This window comes from Sprattus sprattus (assembly GCF_963457725.1).
Source record: "Sprattus sprattus genome assembly, chromosome: 2".
Taxonomy (NCBI): Eukaryota; Metazoa; Chordata; class Actinopteri; order Clupeiformes; family Clupeidae; genus Sprattus; species Sprattus sprattus.
Genome location: NC_137921.1, coordinates 63105685 through 63126118, shown reverse-complemented (window position 1 = coordinate 63126118; position 20434 = coordinate 63105685). Strand labels below are relative to the sequence as shown.

Sequence of the window (20434 nt, the reverse complement as noted above, 5' to 3'; positions counted from 1 at the left end):
GCATGCTCAAACAAAACACTCCTCATTCTCCTGAGTGAGAGTGTTTATAGTGACTTTGGTGGGGGGGGGTGGGGGAGAAAGTTTGACAAAGAAAACATGTCAGAAAGCAGCACAATGTGTGGGCCCTCCTGAGACAAACCCTCTGCCCTCCCCCTTGGGCACACTGCTGGGGCCTCTGGAGGCTGCAGAGCCTGTCTGCCACTTGTCCATATTGGCTATGGTGTTGGATCTGTGATGCCAGCTGAACCATGTTGGCACTACCGTGCTGTGTGATGTCCACCATGTTGGAGCTACAGTTTTGGATGAACTGTGTTGTTTAAGGGTAGGGAATGTAGGGTAGCATATGCTAGCATAATCCTGAAGACTACAAATACAATTTTAGTTTACTATCATTTTCAGTCATATTTTATAGAATGAAAGCGTTGCAAACGTATTTAAGGGGAGATTATACCCTCTGGTTTCCGGTTACGAGACTCGTACTGAGTCAGTAAACCACATTGTAAGTCTTCTGGTTATTCTAAGAATATTCAGATGCTGCCAATGGCCAGTTTTAGTCTTCGTGTCAGTCTAGAAGGAGTGACTGTATTTCCTGTTTGGTTCACAATGTCAGTGTGTCAAACTCTGAATGTATTTCAAAACCACCAAACGCGAGGGGTTATAGAATGGGATTTACTGAGTTGTTGTCTCAGTTTGACTAGCTGTCTCTGACAACATCTTTGACCTGCCTGTGTCACTCACACCGGCAAAAATGTGGCCTATAACGCAACCAAATATATTTTCCTCCTGTCATTTTCTATGAAAATCTCTGGTTAAACGTAGTCATTTTGCAAAAGTTAGTAGTTCTCCCGAATTCCGCAATTCTTTCCATGTTTTCCGCATGAGGGAAATCATATGGGACCTATGTGTTAGTGTTGCACTATGGGTGGGAGTGCCAGTCTGGGTCCGGGAGGGATGGTAATGTGTGAATATTAATTTCCGGTTCTATTATCACAGGGAGCGACAGAGGAAAGGAGAGAGACAGATCAAAGGGGAGAGAGAGGAGGAGGAGGAGTAAGGGAGAGAGAGAGAGAGAGAGACCAAAGGGGAAAGAGAGAGAGAGAATCCTGTGAGCTCCATGCCCTTCAGATTTTTGCTGGATTTGTGGAGCATTGTTGTGAAAGGCCACTGTGGCTGTAATGAGCGCTGGAATGCCCCTGGTGGAGAGAGTCGTGTCAGAATGGTGCAGCAGCGCTTGGAATGGCTGCCCGCTTCGCCCCTCTGTACTGCCTCACATACCACGCTGTTTACAATGCCTCTCATTACAGCAATGGGCTTTGGCATCTCTGCACTCTGACTACCTGCTGGGTGTGTGTGTGTGTGTGTGTGTGTGCGTGCATGTCTGTGCGTGTCTGTGGATGTATGTGCCTGCTAGTTGTATGTTAACGTGTGTGTGGTAGGATGTATGTGTGAACTTGCTACAGCAAAGGCTATACATGTATGGTGGTGTGTGTGATACGATGCTGATTGTTTCCATCCTTGTCTTCATGTGTCTGTGCAACCTGTTAAAGAAACATGATAGCATTTCTATGTATGTGAGGAGTTTGTTTATTTATTCTGTGTGCCCTGACGTCTGGTCTCCTGTGTGTCTGTCCCCCCTGCAGAAGATGCGTGATGCGTAATAGAGCGAGCGTCTGCCACGCCTGAGGCCCCAGAGTGACCGCAGAGTGAGCCCCAGTCCAGCCCCGGCACTACACGAATGGCCCAGGGAAACCACCAGATTGACATCCAGGTTTTGCACGACCTGCGCCAGAAGTTTCCCGAAGTCCCTGAGGGCGTGGTGTCCCAGTGCGTTCTTCAGGTGAGCGGGGACAAACTCCTGTCCTGTCTGTCCTGTCAGCGGTTCCTCAAGTCTTGGCTTTGCCTCAGGTTTTCCCCTCTGTGTTGAAATGCAAAGCAGCTTAAGAAGCCCTGCGTGTTTTTGTTTCGGTGGGAAAATATCAGAAGCAAGCCACGGCGTGTATGTGTGAGTGTCAGGACTTGTGGTGATGTCTCACAGGGACTGTATGACTATGTAATTGGTGCTGTTGTGCAGCAAAAGCAAGCACTTAGCTCACATAAACAGTATGAAGTATGCAGTGTGCTCGTGTAGGGTATCACTTAGCTCACATAAACAGTGTGCAGTGTGTAGTATGCTTGCGTAGGGTATCACTTAGCTCACATGAACAGTGTGCAGTCTGTAGTATGTATCACTTAGCTCACATAAACAGTGTGTAGTATGCTTGCGTAGAGTATCACTTAGCTCACATGAACAGTGTGCAGTCTGTAGTATGCATCACTTAGCTCACATAAACAGTGTGCAGTGTGTAGAATGCTTGCGAAGGGTATCACTTAGCTCACATGAACAGTGTGCAGTGTGTAGTATGCATGCGAAGGGTATCTCTTCGCTCACATAAACAGTGTGCAGTGTGTAGTATGCTTGCGAAGGGTATCACTTAGCTCACATAAACAGTGTGCCGTGTGTAATATGCTTGCGAAGGGTATCACTTAGATCACATGAACAGTGTGCAGTGTGTAGTATGCATCACTTAGCTCACATAAACAGTGTGCAGTGTGTAGTATGCATCACTTAGCCCACAAAGGGTATCCTAGCAGTTGTAAATAGCACTCCCAATTGTGACTTTCTTAAATTCCAATTGTCTCTTTCCTCCCCTAGAACAACAACAACTTGGATGCTTGCTGCAAGTACCTGTCTCAAGTGAGTCCAGGATACCTGTACAACGACGGGAACGTCAGCCTCTCCCCCTCGTCCTCCATCACTTCCTCCTCCTGCGACGAGCCCAGTTTGGCGCGGTTGAGAAATCACATGACTCAGCTCACGCTGGGCCGGCAGTGTCAGCATGTGCCTAGCAACAGCGCTAGCGTCCCGAGGCAGAACGGCAGCCGAACACTGTCCCACAGCCTGAGCGACGGGCCCCTGTCCAGCTCCCCCCAGACCCACGCCACCTACTACGCCCAGGCCCACGAGACCCAGTCCGCCCCCACACACAACATCCCCACCAGCCTAAACGTCTTCGGCGGCGGCATGGAGCCCACCGCCGCATCCACACGCAAGCCCCAGCCCCCCCAGCACCTTGGCCTGTACCAGCTGGGAGGCGGGGGCAGTAAAGGACACGCCATGGGGCCCCCGCAGGCCCCGCGCTTCAACCCCATCACGGTGACGCTGGCCCCCAACATCCAGACGGGCCGCAACACGCCCACGTCTTTGCACATCCACGGCGGGCCGCAGCCCGGGCTCAACAGCCCGTCCGGGGGCAACTCCATCTACATCCGGCCCTACGTGAGCCAGCCCGGGGCCGGCGGGGGCAGGCAGGGCCAGCAGCAGCAGCAGCAGCAGCAGCAGGCAGGGTCGGCCCGAGCGCAGTACAGCCCCACCTCACAGCCACAGCAGCAGATCTACCAGATCAGCAGCCACCCCTCCAGCCTGGGCGGGGGCTCGTGGAGCGGCAGCGGCGGCAGCCATAACCTTACCTCACAGCACCAGTCGCAGCACGGTCACCAGACCTCACACGTCTACATGCCCATCAGCTCGCCCACCAACCCTCAGGGACCTTCCTTCCTGCAGGCCATCTCTGCCGCCGGAGCCCAGGCCTCTTCAGCCGCCAACTCCTCCTCCTCCAACTCCTCCAACTCCTCCTCTTCCTCTTCCTCAGCCACGTGCCCTGCCTCCACCTCCTCCGCCCCCGCCTCCTCCTCATCCTCAGGCCTGCCCTCCGCGCTGTCCTGCGCCTCGTCCTGCTCCTTCAGCCAGTACAACATCCAGAACATCTCCACCGGCCCGCGCAAGAACCAGATCGAGATCAAGCTGGAGTCGCCGCAGAGGAGCAACTCCTCCGCCACGGCCGTGCTGCGCACGTCCTCCTCCTCCTCCTCCTCTTCCTCGTGCCCGGCCTCCTCGTCCTCGCTGGGGGGCGGGGGCAGCACCACCCCGCTCTCCATCGGCGCGTCGGGCCTGAGCCGCAGCCAGCCCACCGTTTACATCTCGGCCAGCCCCCCCTCGGCCTCCTGCGTCGGCGGCGGCGGTGACGATTCAGCGCTGCCCCCCAGCTCCTCGCGCTCCCAGCCCAAGTTCTACATCTCGGCCAACGCCTCCTCGGACGACGGCTCCGGGGGCCGGAACCCGCCCACCTTCTACATCTCGCGGGGCGAGCACGGTGCCGGGGTCAGCATGGGCCCCGCCTACATCCACCACCACCCGCCCAAGTCCCGCGCCTCCATGGGCGGAGGAGGGCCCGGCACGGCCACGTCCCCCCGCGTGGTGGTCACCCAGCCCAACACCAAATACACTTTCAAAATCACCGTGTCGCCCAACAAGCCCCCGGCGGTCTCGCCCGGCGTGGTGTCGCCCACCTTCGAGCCCACCAACCTCCTCAGCCTGCCGTCAGACCACCACTACGTGGAGCAGGACACCCAGCACACCTCCGACCCTCTGGTGGCTCACCACGGCCGAACCAGCGAGCCCCGCCGCCTCAGCACGGGCTCCGATGACGCCGCCTACACGCAAGGTAAGATGGCCCCAACAACACACCCTCCTTCTGCCACTCACAACACTATAAGGGACACTGCATCTACTCTATCATGATGCACAGAGCCTGTCTTACACTAACTGATACATACTGCAATGTCTGTATAGCAGGAGGGGAACACGGCCTTAAACTATTGCACCCTGTGGACAGGGGACAATTTGCACAGTAGTAGGCAGTAGATAGTTGGAGTTGAATTTGAAATAGAATCCTGTGTGTGTGTGTGTGTGAGCGAGCGAGCGAGAGAGACAGTGAGAGAGAGAGAGAGAGAGAGAGAGAGAGAAAGTGTGTGTGTGTGGTGAGGTGTTGGGTTGTGCAGTAAATGGCTGACGTGTGTGTGTGTGTGCGTGTGTGTGTGTGTGTGTGTGTGTGTGTGTGTGTGTGTGTGTGTGTGTGTGTGTGTGTGTGTGTGTGTGTGTGTGTGTGTGTGTGTGTGTGTGTGTGTGTGTTGCTCAGCTGGAGGGCTTTGGCTGCCACTGCTGTAATGCTGAACCCCCAACAGCAAACCTGTGGCCAGGGCTGTTATTACAGTTCTGTCAGCAGCCCCAATTGACATTTAGGATCAGATGCACTCCTGTACGTGTAGACGCTTGCCCACACACACACACACACACACACACACACACACACACACACACACACACACACACACACACACACACACACACACACAATCACACACACACACTCCCACATTCACTCCCCCCCACACACACAACCACACTCACACACACACAGGAAGCAACAGAGTGAGGATGACTCACTGAAATGTATGTTGAGACAACAAATGTTCAGTGCCCAAACACACATGCAGTACCAGGCACACACACCCATGTACACACACCAGTAGACACACAGATCGTCATGTTCTCTCACACACACATAAAAACACCCTCTGGCACACACATATACTTATATGCTCAAACACACAGTAAGATATACATTCAAATGCTACATGCACACACACACACACATTCTAGGAAACAAATCATATTGTATTAGAGGTGTAAATCCTCATTGGCCTCATGATTACAATTCAAAGGGTAATGGTTTGGTTTTAAAAGAAGGCATCTTTTATTGATGAGCCTTTTTTATGAAACAGCTATTTTAAAATTTAAACTCACAATACATAAAAAGATGTTTTCTTTCTCAAAGATTACCCAGCAGGTGGCATATGTCTAAATATTTTGTAGACCTACTGAATTGTAAATACAACTTAAACTATATAAGTGAAATTGTTAATTACAAAAACGAATTCTGCCTTTCTATTAAGCCTACGGGATGATTCAGTTACTGATCTATAAAATAAAAACACCCAGCTCTCATAAGATCAAATCTGATTATCTATACAAGGTAGTAACAACAGAAATTCCTATGAAGACCTATCTGTGGGAAATACACAACATGTAAAACCTATTGAAAGATCCGTTGCTAGCAAGCAGTGGTAGCAAGTAGGCTACCAGCATTAAAGAGACAGTGTGCAACAATTTGTCCCTTTTTGAAGCATGTTTGTAAGCAACTACTACTACCATCAGCTTCAAATGAATGATCATTGTATATGGTCATGTGACCAAAGCTATACAGTATGTTCATTCACTGGTGTGATGAACACACAATCGTGGTAAAGTGCGATTAAGATGGAATCAGGTAACAATGAACTATACCTTGATATTATCCCAAGACCCAATGGATAGTGTCCATGTAGTATATTGCCAGTATTTGTACGTTGACCTTTCATTCACTGATGGTCTCATCTATGGTCGCATTGCAATGATTTTTTTACATTAGCTGTACATTGGCTTGTGTCACACGACCCTAAGGAATGACAACGTTTTATGTAGTGTGCATTGCCAATGTTTCATTCATCATTACAACTGCATATCGCAGTGAAAAGGGTTTGAAGGAGCTGTTTAAATGAATTATGCTGGCATGCGTATTATTTAATTATGGTGTTTAAAAAAAATATTTAATTGTCCTGCATCAATGAAGACATTTACACTTTAGCAGGGTGATGCGTTGGTTATTTCCCTCAGTTCTACACTGTATGCATAGAAAGGCACAAAGTGTGTGTGTCTGGGGAATGTCAGCTTTTTGTGTACAGGCATCTTTTATTGTTCATTGTAATCGGAGCACAGAGAAAAATGTTGAGCAACAAAAGCTAAGAATCCAGAAAAGTCCCTCTCTCCTCTCTTCCCTCTGTCTGTGATACACACACACACACACACACACAAACACAAACTTTTCTTTTACGTTGTCTGCAAATATGCATGCCCTCACAAACACACACACACACACACACACACACCAACACAGAAAGAGAGACGCTTGATTGTTGGACCAGAGTAACCCTTGTAACAATAAAGGATAATATAGGTTTTTGTGCACCAGTGCTAAATGCTTTTTTCCACTGGATGCTGCCAAGAAAGTCATTACTCCTCATGCTAGTGTATGCCTGATCTCGTTTGGCTTTTACAATATGTTGACACTAATGCTTTTTATATCAGGCAAATTGTGTATACTTGTGTTCTACAACCAGACCAGAGTGTTGTGTGATCACTGAAAGATGAAATGGCTTGTCAGCCTGATTTGTGTGTGTGTGTGTGTATTTGAGTGTGTGTACGATGTATAGAGAAACAGACAGGAACAATCGTGTGTGTTGGTGTGTACACATTAAAATAGCTGTGTGTTCCTCATTGTGTTCTTGTGTAAGCTTTACATATAGAGCTGTGTGTGTGTGTGTGTGTGTGTGTGTGTGTGTGTGTGTGTGTGTGTGTGTTGATGACTCAGATGTCTATACCTCAGCATCTGACTGCATGTGTCTGTCTCTCACTATGCGTGTTGTGTCTAGGCCCTAATTAGCAGTTCATGTATGTGTTAGCGTGTGTGTGTGTGTGTGTGTGTGTGTGCCCGTGTGAGAGAGAGAGGGAGCGCCTGTGTGCACATGTGTAGTGTGTTTAGGCTGTCGGGCGCTGGTCTTTGGTCTTTGGTCTGTGGTGCGAGTCAAACGTGAGCTGAGCAGCACTTCCATTTTTGGGCTTTTGACTGGATTTATGTGTGAGTCACAGCAGATAGACTGCTGCTCCCTCACAAGCCACACACACACACACATACACACACACACACACTCATGCGCACACACACTAACTCTGACATCCATGGTCCTTCTCCCCTCTTATCTCCACATTCCTCCCTCCCTCACATGACAGGATGGAACTGCAGGGGCCCTCTTCTGTCCCTGCTGAGGGAGGAAGAGTGAAGGAGACAGAGAGAGAGAGAGAGAGAGAGAGAGAGAGAGAGAGAGAGAGAGAGAGAGAGAGAGAGAGAGAGAGAGAGAGAGAGAGAGAGAGAGAGACACAGAAGAAAAAGAGAAAGCAAGAGAGTTGGGAGGGTGGAATGATTTGCTTTGGGGATGATCTGTAGGGGAGAATCCCAGGCGTTATTTCATCCAGGCACAGGGTTTATAGTTTGGCCCGTGCAGTGCCAGGTTAGCCACAGGCACAGGCTGAAAACTCAACATGATGTTGACAGTGTTTGGAAATCTCATCCACCCCCTCCCACATCCCAGACTAGCAGGGATCGGCATTAATGGTTGCGTGGTTGCCTTTGGCAACCAAATTGAGACACCTGGTAACCATGTCATTACCCCTTGGTTGGCCCCTTTTCACTGTATTTTTATTATGTTCATGAATTCAAAAAAAAGATTCTCACTGATATCCCAATATCATGTATGGCACCACAGCGCTGCTGATAGTCACATTTGTGTTCTGCGTTGTTTACTAGGTTGCTCCTCTCCAGTGTTGCAACAAACTTGTTGAAACTATTTGCATCTAATGTTAAGATTGATCGATTCAGGATACTGATCCCCATTTTGTGTCCACACTGATGTGTGCTGCTCAACACACACACATTGACCTGTTTAGGAATCGAGGCGTGGCACTACCCTAGAGTCGTTGAGAGAGGGCGCACTTCTCAAATCAAATCTCTTCTGCTGCTGCGGCCTCAGGCATTCTGCTCCCATGGCAACCACCTATGTAGCCTATGCCACAGGCTGCCCCTGGACTAGCCCGTTATAATCAATGAACTATTGAAATGCATCGTTTGAACAGTGTTGTTCTATATAGTCTTTTGTTCGGATTTGTGGTTTGAATTTGACCCGTTAGAAACCTGCCACAGGGATTGCTGTAGCCTTCAATGATTTCAGAATAATTTACACTATTTAAAATCTGCCTTTCGTTCAGATAACTTCAATTAGAAGAGAATCATCCTCGTTATGCTGCCCTTTTATGTTCTTAGATGACTGAAGCTTTTCTGATCTCAAATGGTGAATGGTTAATTAAAACTTGTATTCAAAGGGTAATTGGTTTAATCATTGTAGTACACACACTCACACACACACACAAACAGCAGACACACCTCAGGAAAAAGGCAGTGAATGATGGTAACCATTTGGTTAGCTTTGGCAAACAAAAGCTCATGCTGTGTGTGTGTGTGTGTGTGTGTGCCTGTGTGTATGTTTGGATATTAACTGTGATTATATGTGTGGCAATGGTCATAAGTGTGTTTGTGTATGAGCAAATGATGAATTGACCTTTGTGTGTTGGGACCGCTTGTCTCAGCACTGTCACTCGTGTAGAGGAACAGAGGATCTAGTCAGACAGAATGAGACAAACCAAGTATGTGTGTGTGTGTGTTTGTGTGTCTGTGTGTTTGCGTGTGTGTGTGAGTGTGTATTTGTGTGTTTGAGTGTCTCTGTGTTTGCGTGTGTGTAAGTGTGTATTTGCGTGTTTGTGTGTCTGTGTGTTTGCGTGTGTGTGAGTGTGTATTTGCGTGTATGTGTGTATGAATGTGTGTGTGTGTGTGTGTGTGTGTGTAAGAGTGTGTGTTTGCGTGTATGTGTACGTGCACATGTGTATGTGTCAGTGGATATGTGTGGGCCCTTATGTTTGTTAGGGTCCTCTCTAAAAAAGATGAGTAAGCTGTGAGCTTTGTGGGTATGAGGGGAGTGGGTGCCTTGATGGATTCCAGAGCGTCAGTGGCAAAAGGGGGGTGAGGATGCTGGATGAAAGGCTTTAGAGGAAAAGACAGGAAAAGAAAAGACAGAGAGAGAAGACAGACTGAGTCTGAGACATGCAAGGGTTCCATAAGGGCAGGGGAAGGGTCTTTAAGGAGAAGACTTATTTCAACTGTTTTGGAGAGGATTGTGAAAGGGAACAGGGTCCCTGACTGAAGTGTGTTTATGTATGTAAGTGTGTGTGGCTGTGGGGTGTGTGTGTGTGTGTGTGTGTGGCTGTGGGGTGTGTGTGTGTGTGTGTGTGTGTGTGTGTGTGGCTGTGGGGGAAAATGAAGGATAAGTGAATCTGAAAAAAATACAGTGTACATAAATCCAGTAATAAAGTGATTGAACATAAGTTCTGACAGACTGACACTGACTGATTATGTAGCATTATGCACTTGTTTAGGGAGTGTGTAATCATTGTCAAGCAAGGTACACTTCTCTTTAAAACACACCTTCCATTTTCTGAGCTTCACAATCTGAGCATCTGGCAGTCTTTACAGTCTGCTCAACTTTAAACCTTAGTCAAACTCTTCAAGTCTTATCTAAAGCCCTAAATGAACAGTCCTCCTAAGTCCCATAACCCCTCTGTGCACAGCTCTGCTAGTCCATCAGAAGGCCCGGATGGAACGCCTGTGGCACGAGCTGGAGCTGAAGAAGCAGAAGCTCGAGAAACTCAAAGACGAAGTCAACAAGATGGAGAATGACCTGACCAGGAGAAGACTCCAGAGATCCAATTCTGTGGCTCAAATCCCCTCGGTGAGTTTATTGCATTGGCCTTTCTTTTTTTTGGGGGGGATGTAGATGAGATATGAAGATCATGGGTATTTATATAATGGAACAACATGCCGGTCAGGTGGGTTAAGCAGTGCCTTATGTACATTTGATTTGAATCGTAAGTAAGTAAGTAAAACTTTATTTATAAAGCACATTTCGTACAAGAGTTGCAATTCAAAGTGCTTTAATCGTATCAGCACATTACAAGATACTTCATTTTGTGGAGAGTAAGTCAAACTTTTGCACATCCTGGATATTGTATGTATGTTGATGATAAAGATGTATTTATGCTTTTGAGTCATTGTTGCCAGCGCGGTCATGCATCCATTGGAAGTATCTCATGTTGATACACGAATCATTGGAACTGATCTGAGAACAGATCTCAGAGCATTGTCACACTCTTTCTGTCTGATCATCTCACTGGCCAGATGTTGTGAGAGCTCACTTCTGGGAACAACTGTAAATGTGGCATTGAGAGAGGTGTGAGCTGATGGTCACAATGCTATACTTTTCCTTTGAAATCCTGCCCACCACTTAACAAAAACACAGGCATTTGCCTTTAATAAAACTCCAACATTTGCCGTTAAAAAAATAAATCTAGACCACTGTTAAAAGCTCCACATTCATAAGGCATAGGATTAGTGAAAATGTTCCACACTCTGCGAAACATAGAAAAACACACCAGTTGCCCTCATCCATATTTAATCCACCTTGCCCCATGGTTGTCTATAGGTTATTGTCATATAGATTTCTACCTACATCTGCCTCTGCAGTATGTGGCGCTCCCATGCATTCATGAAGCCCAGGGTCACTGTGACACGATGTGGTAAGAAAGAGCCCATCTTTGGGGCCCGGGCCCTCAGCACACGCTGCTTAGAGAACAGGGCCTGGCTTATTTATTTTCCAAAGGAAGCCCTGATTCTTGTTATGGGAAAACAGAACCTCTTCCCTGGGCCCTGCTCTCCCCCGACTCCACTCCCCGCCTCAGCCTGCCTCGCTTGCGTTGACGCTCGCAGCTGTGAGTTTGTTGAAATGGTATCTCCCCCCCCCCCCCCTCTCGGAGATTGTGGGAGTGCTCTACATTTCTGTTGGATCAGCTGTTTTAAGCAGCCTGCCTTGTCTTGTTTTGTCAGGGGGAGGAAAAAGAGCAGTCTGGGGGCGAGCGGTGAGGTCTCCCTTTTGAGTAGGGAAGACAGAGCGAGAGAGAGAGAGAGAGAGAGAGAGAGAGAGAGAAGAAAGCATAAGAGAAGATAAGGAGAAACGGGTGTGTAACCGTTTGGCTGATGTATTGCGAGTCGGGGCTGTGATGGATGAGCAGTGAAGCATGGTGGCAGCCAAAGCAGGCTTAGGAAGGATTCAGAAACAATCTTCTTGTTGCTACTGGGTCTTCAGTGCCTTGTTTACCAAATAATTGATTGAAAACTGCTCTGGAAAATAATGCTCCCATCCAGCAGACGCAATTTGAGCATGATTTCTTCAGTTCGAAAGAGAAACCGCACTACTGGGAGTAGAGGGGGTTGAGTTTGCTTAGCTTCAGGGTAACTCACTCTCTTGGAGTCCATTTAAAGTCACCTGTTGTACCTACACGGTGTTGGACTGCTGGTCAGTCTGTGACTTTCTCCATGCACCCACTGACTGTGTGCAGAGGGTCTTCTGCTGCTTAATTCAGGAAGGCATCATTCATCAAATGGGTTTGATGGTTTATGGCCCATTACTTCTGAAGCAGTCACATTCATCTTTAACCTCCTGTCCTCTATTTCCTTCCAGTCTCTCTCTCTCTCTCTCTCTCTCTCTCTCTCTCTCTCTCTCTCTATCTGCCTTTCTGTCTCAGATGGTGCCTCTGTACCTCTATTCATGTCTGTTTCTCTCTTTCCCCCTCTCTCTCTCTCTCTTTCCTTCTCTCTCTCTCTTTCCTTCTCTCTCTCTGTCTTTCTCTCTCTGTCTTTCCCTCTCTCTCTCTCTCTCTTTCCTTCTCTCTCTCTTTCCTTCTCTCTCTGACTTTCTCTCTCTCTCTCTCTCTCTCTCTCTCTCTCTCTCTCTCTCCCTCTCTCTCATTCTCTCTCTCCCCCTATCTCTGTCCATGTGTGAGTGACCCTGTGTTGTCTTCTGCTCCTCCAGATTGAGGAAATGCAGCAGTTGCGGTGCAAGAACAGGATATTGCAGATCGACATTGACTGCCTAACCAAAGAGATTGATCTCCTTCAAACCCGAGGTGAGAACTCCTCTCTGCCTGCATTCCCACCTGCCTGTCACACTGGAGGTGGATATTTACTGTATGCATGCATACATTTATTAAGCCAGTAGCATGCTGCCGTTGGACAGTTTTTTAGAACTGTGCTGACGTCTGTGTACTGTTTTTTAATGCCGCGACCTTGTCCCTGATGTTCTCATATATGTAGAAATATGACTGATTGACATTATTCAAAGTGAAAACATTTCTGGAGATACTGTGGCTCAGTGAATTTGAGTTGTCTGTCACTCGACTGGAAGTCTCCATGGTTAAGCTTTGGAACATAACTGTCTGTTCAGTCTGTCGTTGTTATCAATTGAAATCCACTTGCACTTTTATCATTGGATCCTCTGCACTTTCATTAAATGCAGGGATTCCATATGATATTCTGTTCTGTCCTTTTTGCACTATTTCAGATTTGGATTCACTAGTATCATGACCAGTGCCTTGTTAAGTATTGGCAAAGTTGTAGAACTGTTGGCCAACATAGAATATCTGTATCCGTATAATATGTACGGTGTATTCCTCTAAAGTTCTAAGGAACTGGTCTGTGAATTCTAGAAACTTGAAGAGCAACTTGTCACCTTAGTACGCTTTGTTCTTCTGATAAGCCTTTGATGTACAACCCGTAAGCTTCTGTGCCATTTTAAGTCGTGCCAACCCTACTATGTTTCCATCAACGACTGTTTCCTTCTCTAGACAATGTCACGTTTTATAATTTAATGAATGAAAGAGGAAGAAATATTTTGGTGCGAGTGCGTAACTTGGCTCCAGGGGCCTCGGCGGCGCTCGCTGCTCGCTGCGAGAGTGCTGCTATTGTGCCGTTAACTAGCAGCAGTTTCCTGAATTGCATCCTGTCGCTGGTCGGTTGCAAAGGGATTTATTGGGCCCCAGGCACCTCTGAGCGTACGACCAGCATCTCAACACACAGAGGAAGTGGGTTTGCTGCTGCAGACGAGTGAGACTCTTTACCGGTAGCAACACAGTCATATTTGTGCACACTCAGTGCATTCTGTCCCTCTTAGTGGCCGCCAGATGACTCGTGCACATCCTGTCAAGTCATCACCTGCCCCGTCCTGTCCTACAGTGGTGTGGGATTCAAGCGTGTGTGTGTGTGTGTGTGTGTGGGTGTGTATCTTTGCTGTGTCTGTGAGAAGTAGTGTGCTGAGTACAGTATGTGTCAGTGGGTGACTGTGCAGCCCTCCTTTTTAAGAGGGCGTGCCTACTGTTTGAAAACAATCAATATTAATAATGTGTCACTGGCGACAGTCACTCTGTGTGTAATAGTGGATGACTGGATCCAATCATGAGTATATGAATTGCTTAGTCTGATAAAAACTAGTTTGCTCAGTGTGTTACTTGATGACTATCCCAGTCCTTGTGTTCAAGTGGGTGTCTTTAATTAAAAAGCACTGTGTTTCAAAGATATGTGCCTCTCCCGAAGGAGCTGTGTGTAACCTAGTCATTCTTCTTGTATTTGCAGGACCACACTTCAACCCCAGTGCAATTCAGAACTTCTATGACAGCCTTGAATGCTTAGGTCCGGTCCCTCCAAAACCCAAAGGTACTTTATCTGTCGGTAAGTTCTAGAAAAGGTGGCGTGTTCCTTTCTGGACAGTGTGATCCTCTCCCTGCATCTCCCCTCTCCTCTCCTCTCCTCTTCTCTCTTCCTTCTCCATTGGAGAGTATACAGTGCAGTACTGTGCTGTTTTATTCCAGTTATGATGCCTGAGCCTAGCAACATCCAGCCTTAGTAATGCTATGAATGCTGTTTCTCTAGTTTGCCTGTATCTGTAATGTATGGACTTTATGATTTCTTCATTCTGTCCATCTTTCTCTTCTTCTTTTTTCTGCCACTCATCCTGTTACTCCCTGCTTACTTCTCTGGGACCCCCTCAGGGCCAGAGTACCCTGGCTCATTGGACAGGAGAGGACGGAAAATAAACGTCACCTCCAAGTTAAAGATGGATGCCTCCTCTGCTCTCCCTCCTCCTGTCCCTCTGGGTTGGTTCGTCTGTCTGTCTGTCTGTTTCTGTTTCTCTGTTTCATCTCTCTCCGTCCTCTGCAGTCCATCCTTTTTCCCCCATTTATTCTGCTGGGTCATGTCTGTCCATCAACACTGCCCGCAAACCTTTTGAAAGGAATTCTAACATCATTCATTTGTTTTTAATTCTGAAGAATGAATGTTGTGAATTCTCAAAATGTGTTCGATAATCTTAATAGAGCAGGATGTGTATCTGTGTAACATATTTAGTCAGTTAGTTTTAGCTGTAATCTCAGACAGTGTCGTGTAGACAGTTTTAATACGAACACCATCAGTGTGAAATACAGTGCATTTAGGAAGTGTTCAGACCCCTTACACTTTATGTTGTTTAAATGATCTATTATCTTTATTATTAAGGAAAAACTTAAAAGTATTCAGATAGTTTGCTATCGCGCTTCAAATTTATCTTGAGATGTTGATTGGACATGATTTGGAAAGGCACACACCTGGCAATATATGACGGTACATATCAGAACAAAAACCAAGCCATGAGTTTGGAGGAGCCGCCTGCAGAGGTTAGAGGCCGGAGACGAGGCACATATCTGGGGAAGGCAACAAAACAAAAAAATCTGCTGCATTGAAGGTTCTTAAGAGGCCATATATCTTAAATGGAAGATTCTGGAACAACCAAGACTTCCGGCCAAACTGAGCAGGTGGGGGAGAACAGTCTTGGTAAGAGAGGTGCTTAACTGTCATCAGTCCGTATCCCTCGTCCAGGACATATTTTTTTTTTGTAGGGTATGTTTACATTTGATTTAAATTAAACCTTTTTTTTACTACATTCCTTTTACTTACATGATATAATTGCTGAGGTCTTCTAGAATATATAATCAGATATTCCATTTGTTTTTAGTTAAGGGAAATGTACAAAAACATCAAAGCATGTCAGACAACATAGAAAAGTCTAAAAGGCATTGGACTGTAGAGGGTTAAGAACCCTGGCTAAGCTTCAGAGATCCTATGAGGAAATGGGAACATTTCCTGAAGGACAGCCATCACTGCAACACTCCAGCAATGTAGGCTTCCGGCAGAGTGGCCAGCTGAAGGCTCTACTGAGTGAAAGACACTGAAAGCATGCTTGGAGTTGGCAGAAAAGGATTCAAAGGACTTTCAGACTGAGAAACAGGATTTTCTGCTCATTAGGGAAAGTGTTGAACACACCGTGACTGGTAAAGAAACAGGGAATTCAATATGGAGGGCATTATCTGTTTGAAATGTGAAGCCTCTGAAAACGTTTTAAAATAATGAACCCCAAACTTTGCCCCCAGTCTGTCAACGTGCAAGAGGGATACAATGTTCAGATTTTTTTTTTTCTCAGAAAGTATTTCATGTAGCAAGCTGAGATTCACAAGTGTTAGTTTGGAAGGTCACAATAAAAAATGTTCGAGAAAATCTGAGATGACCGTGCAGAAGGCATTTGTCAATTTGGTGTGGAATAACCCTTTTTAATACATTTGCAAAACATTCTGAATTTAAACGATTTCAGCATAAGCCTGCAACATCAAAAACGTGAAAAAAGTGAAGGGGTCTTAATCCTTTCTGAATGCACTGTACATGACTGTTAGTCTGACTAAGATATTATTATGGAAACACCACAGCACAATTTCCTGTGTCTGGCTTGATCAATGTTGTCCAACTAAAACATGTAGGCCAGACGTTAACATTTAGCCTCACGCTCTTTAATAGACACAGGGCCTCAGCTAGCCCTTGTAAATCTAGTCTGTGTAAAAACCCCAGCGTCGTCTTTATTAAGTCCTATTTGACAGCGGGTTTGTTTACTGAAGGATCAGTTCACCCACAGGTGACGGCCAGAGACAGAGGGACAGGTGACAAGATTGAATCCACTGGATGGCTGCTGATGGCTGCTGATATGCAATCTCAGATCTATTCTAATTCACTTTATAGGCAGTCAGAGGATTCTTCCATCTGTGTGTGAGTGTGGACTGTAGGTGTGACCCACCCTTAAGCTCAGCTGTATTTTGAAGCCCAATCTGGGCAATGCTTTATCTAGAGTATTCATTGACTTTGAGTTGCAGGAGCTCTCAGTGTTGTTTTTCACTTTGGAGGGGGGATTATAGATGTATATGGGGGAAAACTCTGCCTCAGATAGCTAGTTTGATGGAAGGCCTGGGAGGCTGGAGGGAGGGCTACACAGCTGCAGTGTGTGTTTGAACATGGAACATTTATGTGAGACCGTGTTTACATTTCTGCCCCATTTAATAAATGCTTTGTATGTAAATAACACGCCTTTTTTCATTTCTCCATTTCTGTCCGTTTCTGCCCAACTCTCCCTCTTTCTCTTTCTGTCTCTCTCTCTTCCCTTTTTTCTCATCCCCACCTCTTTTCTTTCTTGACCCTCTTGTCTACCCCACCATCTTTCTCTATTCTTGCTCCCTCACTTTCTGTACACCGTCTCAATCCCCCCCCCCCCCATCTCTCTCTCTCTCTCTCTCCTTGTCACCCTCCCCCATCTCTCTCTCTCTCTCTCTCTCTGTCACCCTCCCCCATCTCTCTCTCACACCCTCCCCTGTTCAGACTCCAGCAGCTGTAAAAGTGTGAGGGCGGTAGCCGACTCGGAGGAGGACGAGGGAACCCAGTGGAGCTGCACGGCCTGCACCTTCCTCAACCACCCCGCCCTCAACCGCTGTGAACAGTGTGAGTTTCCGCGACACTTCTGAGCCACAACGGACGCCACAACGCCAACGCCGTGCCCATGCCACTCTCCAGCAGACACCAAACACACACGCACACACACACACACACCCTCAGCTAGAGCGGGAGACCGGACACCAAACACACACACACACACACACACACACACACTCAGCTAGAGCCGGGGGGGGTGGGGCGGACAGCGCGCCTTCTCTGCTCTTGTAATTGTATTGAGAAAACACGGACAGGGTTACAAGTATTTTTTATTTTTTTTTGTTCTTTGGTGTCGTTCATTTTTTTTTTCTTCCTATTTTTTGAGTTTCCTCCAAGATTTGTGGAATGCTGAATCATTGAAGGCTTGACTGGATAGAGTTTACAGGTTGTGACTCTTAAACAAACAAACAAAGAAAACATGCAAAAAAAAACAAAAAACTAAAAAAAAAAAGCCAACAGAAGGTACCTCTCCTTTGAGTTTGTGTGTACGTGCCACCCTGCTCCAAGGGGCATTCTTCTGCTCACGGGAGCTCTCCCTGCTCCCTTCTTCAGTATTATCAGAGTACTGTGCCTCACACACACACACACACACATACACACACACACATGCACAAACACTGCCTGTTCGCACACACACAGGGAAAGGTTGTGTGGATACCAGTGATTTGGGCTCTTCTCCTGGAAGGCAGCGAGAGAAAACTGGGATCTGGACTCGAGTGTGTTTTGTCCGTGAGCCACGCTTGCCCTGAAGGGAACACACACACACACACGCACTACTTCGGTGGCCGGAGTGACTTCTGCGTCTGGGTTGCTGTCTCCAGGAGTCGACGGGAACGATTCGACGGAGTTTCTGCCAGCAACGGGAGAAAAAAAAGAGAAACCGCTTTTCTGTTATCCTCCTTGTCTTTCAGAGTACTCCTCACCAAATCGGTGCCTCTGCAATCTGTAGCGAAAAACCAACCAAAAAAGAGAAAAATGAAACTGCATGCTTTACATGTGTACAGTCAACGGAGGAGAAAACCCATCCCCTTGAACTTATAACTGTACATAGTTTTAGAATGTGCTTTTTAAATGACAAGAAAGATGCCTCCTTCTCACACTATGAATCTCTTATATTTCTTGTAAGTATAGCTCTATAGACTTCAATAACTTTTCATCCTTTTTTTCCTCCCTCTCCCCTTTTTCCTCTTGAACATGAATAAGCACGATTTCCCCATTTTTGTAAGCTTTTGAACTTGATTTCTGTGAGGAGGGAAGCGGTGCCTATGGGAAGCGACGCAAGGGAGCATTTATTTTCTTTCCAGGACGCGCTCATGGAGTTCTGGACCGCTCGCTGCCCCTGACTGGCATGCAACGCTGCTGACGGTCCCACGTAACCATCTGTGCATGCAGCGGAAGTCGGAAGATGGAGTTATTTCATTTAATGTTTTTTTTTTTTTTTTTTTTTGCTTCCTCGTGTCTAAAGATGCAAGAGAACTTCGGGACTGGTAACAAGGACAAAACAAGCCCACAAACAAGGAATGACTAACCATCTTATCTGACAACTGGAATGTAGGTGTACTCTTTGGGGATTTTGTACACCTCTGTGCCAAGAGAAGTGTGCATGGTTAACCATGCCGCCAGAAACATTTGATAGAAAAAGAAACTATATTCACCAGATTAAAGTTTGAGGGCTTGGACTTTTTTTTGGGGAGGGGGGAGGGGGTGTTTGGGGTGATCTCACCCAGGTGTATGTGCGCAGCTTGATCCAAAGGTGAATTTTTTCAGCAGAAGGGCTTTCACAAATGAATAAGTCATGGTGGGTTTACAAGTATGCAATCAAATCAATAGATTCAAATCCATCAAAGGTCCAGGACAGTTGTGTATCAGACAGCCTCGTCATTCATTAAGTGCCTTGCACCTGTGTGAATCAACTAATGCCTTAAGCCGGAAGGACTCGATCTTCACAAGCCCAAACAGACAGTGCCAAAGAAATCATTTTTCCCTCCCCAGATATGTTGATCCTTCCTATTGATTTGAGAATTCAGTCTTTACTGTTTTATTGATTTTTACCTTAATATTTGAAGTTTCTTTATTTTCTTTCCTCTGAGATTTGTGAAAATAATTCTCACATGTTGTAATTTGCTGCCTCACCCTGCTGGATTCAAATGCTATGTGTATGAGTAATCTATGCAGTCACCAGTCACATGTGTCATTTTGAAAAGAACCCCCCCCCACAAAGCGTTACATGGATGGAATCAGAGGAAGGGTAAAGAGTTAAACTGTTGCGATATCTCTGAAGCACTTATGTGATACTTTGACCTGTTTTAAAAATAAAAAAGGAAATCCAGTACCTGCTTCAGCCACAGCCCAGTGAGACAAATCTGTTCATATGTGTTTTATTAATTAAAAACTAAAAAAAAAAGAGACTAATTTGGATATCTAAAGTTGTTTTTGATTTTAGCTGGGAAAACTGTCTTTGTAACAGATAAGTTATTTGTAAAAATAAAAAAAATCTATTCTGAAATTCTGGATGATTTCCCACCTTACTTCTGATTTTGCTGTGATTGTTGAACAGCGATGATCCTGACAGAGACAACCTCTTGAAGAGCTGTCCACTAGGTGACAGTAGAGACAAGAATGTCTTTTTCTAAAAAAACAACCCCCTTGAAGTTTCAGGTTCTGTCTGCATAACAACAAGCTTAATGAGAATGAGAAGTGCAACAGTTCCTTATGGCTTGCAGCCAGTTGAAAACTTCCTTGTTGACATTACTGGCACTTTTATGATGCAAGTTTGCAAAGGAATTATTTCCAGGAAGAAAAAGGTTTGGCATAATGAGACAAGCGTGAACATATCCTTGTACAAAACACGTCACAGGTACATTTCAACAATTGCATGTTTATTGTCAGTGAATCTTCCATTCAACAACATGTTTCATGGCAGTGACATGCTTTGGCAATCCCCACATCGGGGCTACGGAACTAAAAACAACAATTGTGTTGCTTTGACACAGTAGTTCATTAATGCTTTTACATAACCAACAGGGTTTACTGCCATAACTGCCCCTTACTTTTTTAAAGTGCATGGCACATAATTCACATTAAAAAAAAAACACATTCGCTGTGGACGGTCTAAATAGAAAAAA

General features: G+C 46.2%; 1 protein-coding gene across 3 annotated transcripts in view; it reads left to right on the top strand.

Moving 5' to 3' along the window:
- The window catches only part of tab2 (TGF-beta activated kinase 1 (MAP3K7) binding protein 2), a 46076-nt gene extending 26267 nt beyond the window's left edge, over positions 1-19809 (top strand). The window contains exons 2-8 of one of the 3 annotated variants that reach the window (XM_080831760.1): positions 1641-1837; positions 2693-4541; positions 10211-10371; positions 12508-12601; positions 14103-14183; positions 14519-14623; positions 17199-19809. In XM_080831760.1, the coding sequence (XP_080687886.1) occupies positions 1736-1837; positions 2693-4541; positions 10211-10371; positions 12508-12601; positions 14103-14183; positions 14519-14623; positions 17199-17341 (2535 nt within the window). In that variant the 5' untranslated portion in view covers positions 1641-1735 and the 3' untranslated portion in view covers positions 17342-19809. Of the gene's footprint in view, positions 1-1640; positions 1838-2692; positions 4542-10210; positions 10372-12507; positions 12602-14102; positions 14199-14518; positions 14624-17198 lie in introns of all 3 variants that reach the window. The other 2 variants (XM_080831759.1, XM_080831761.1) reach the window with 2 other exon arrangements.
- Positions 19810-20434: the final 625 nt, after the last annotated feature.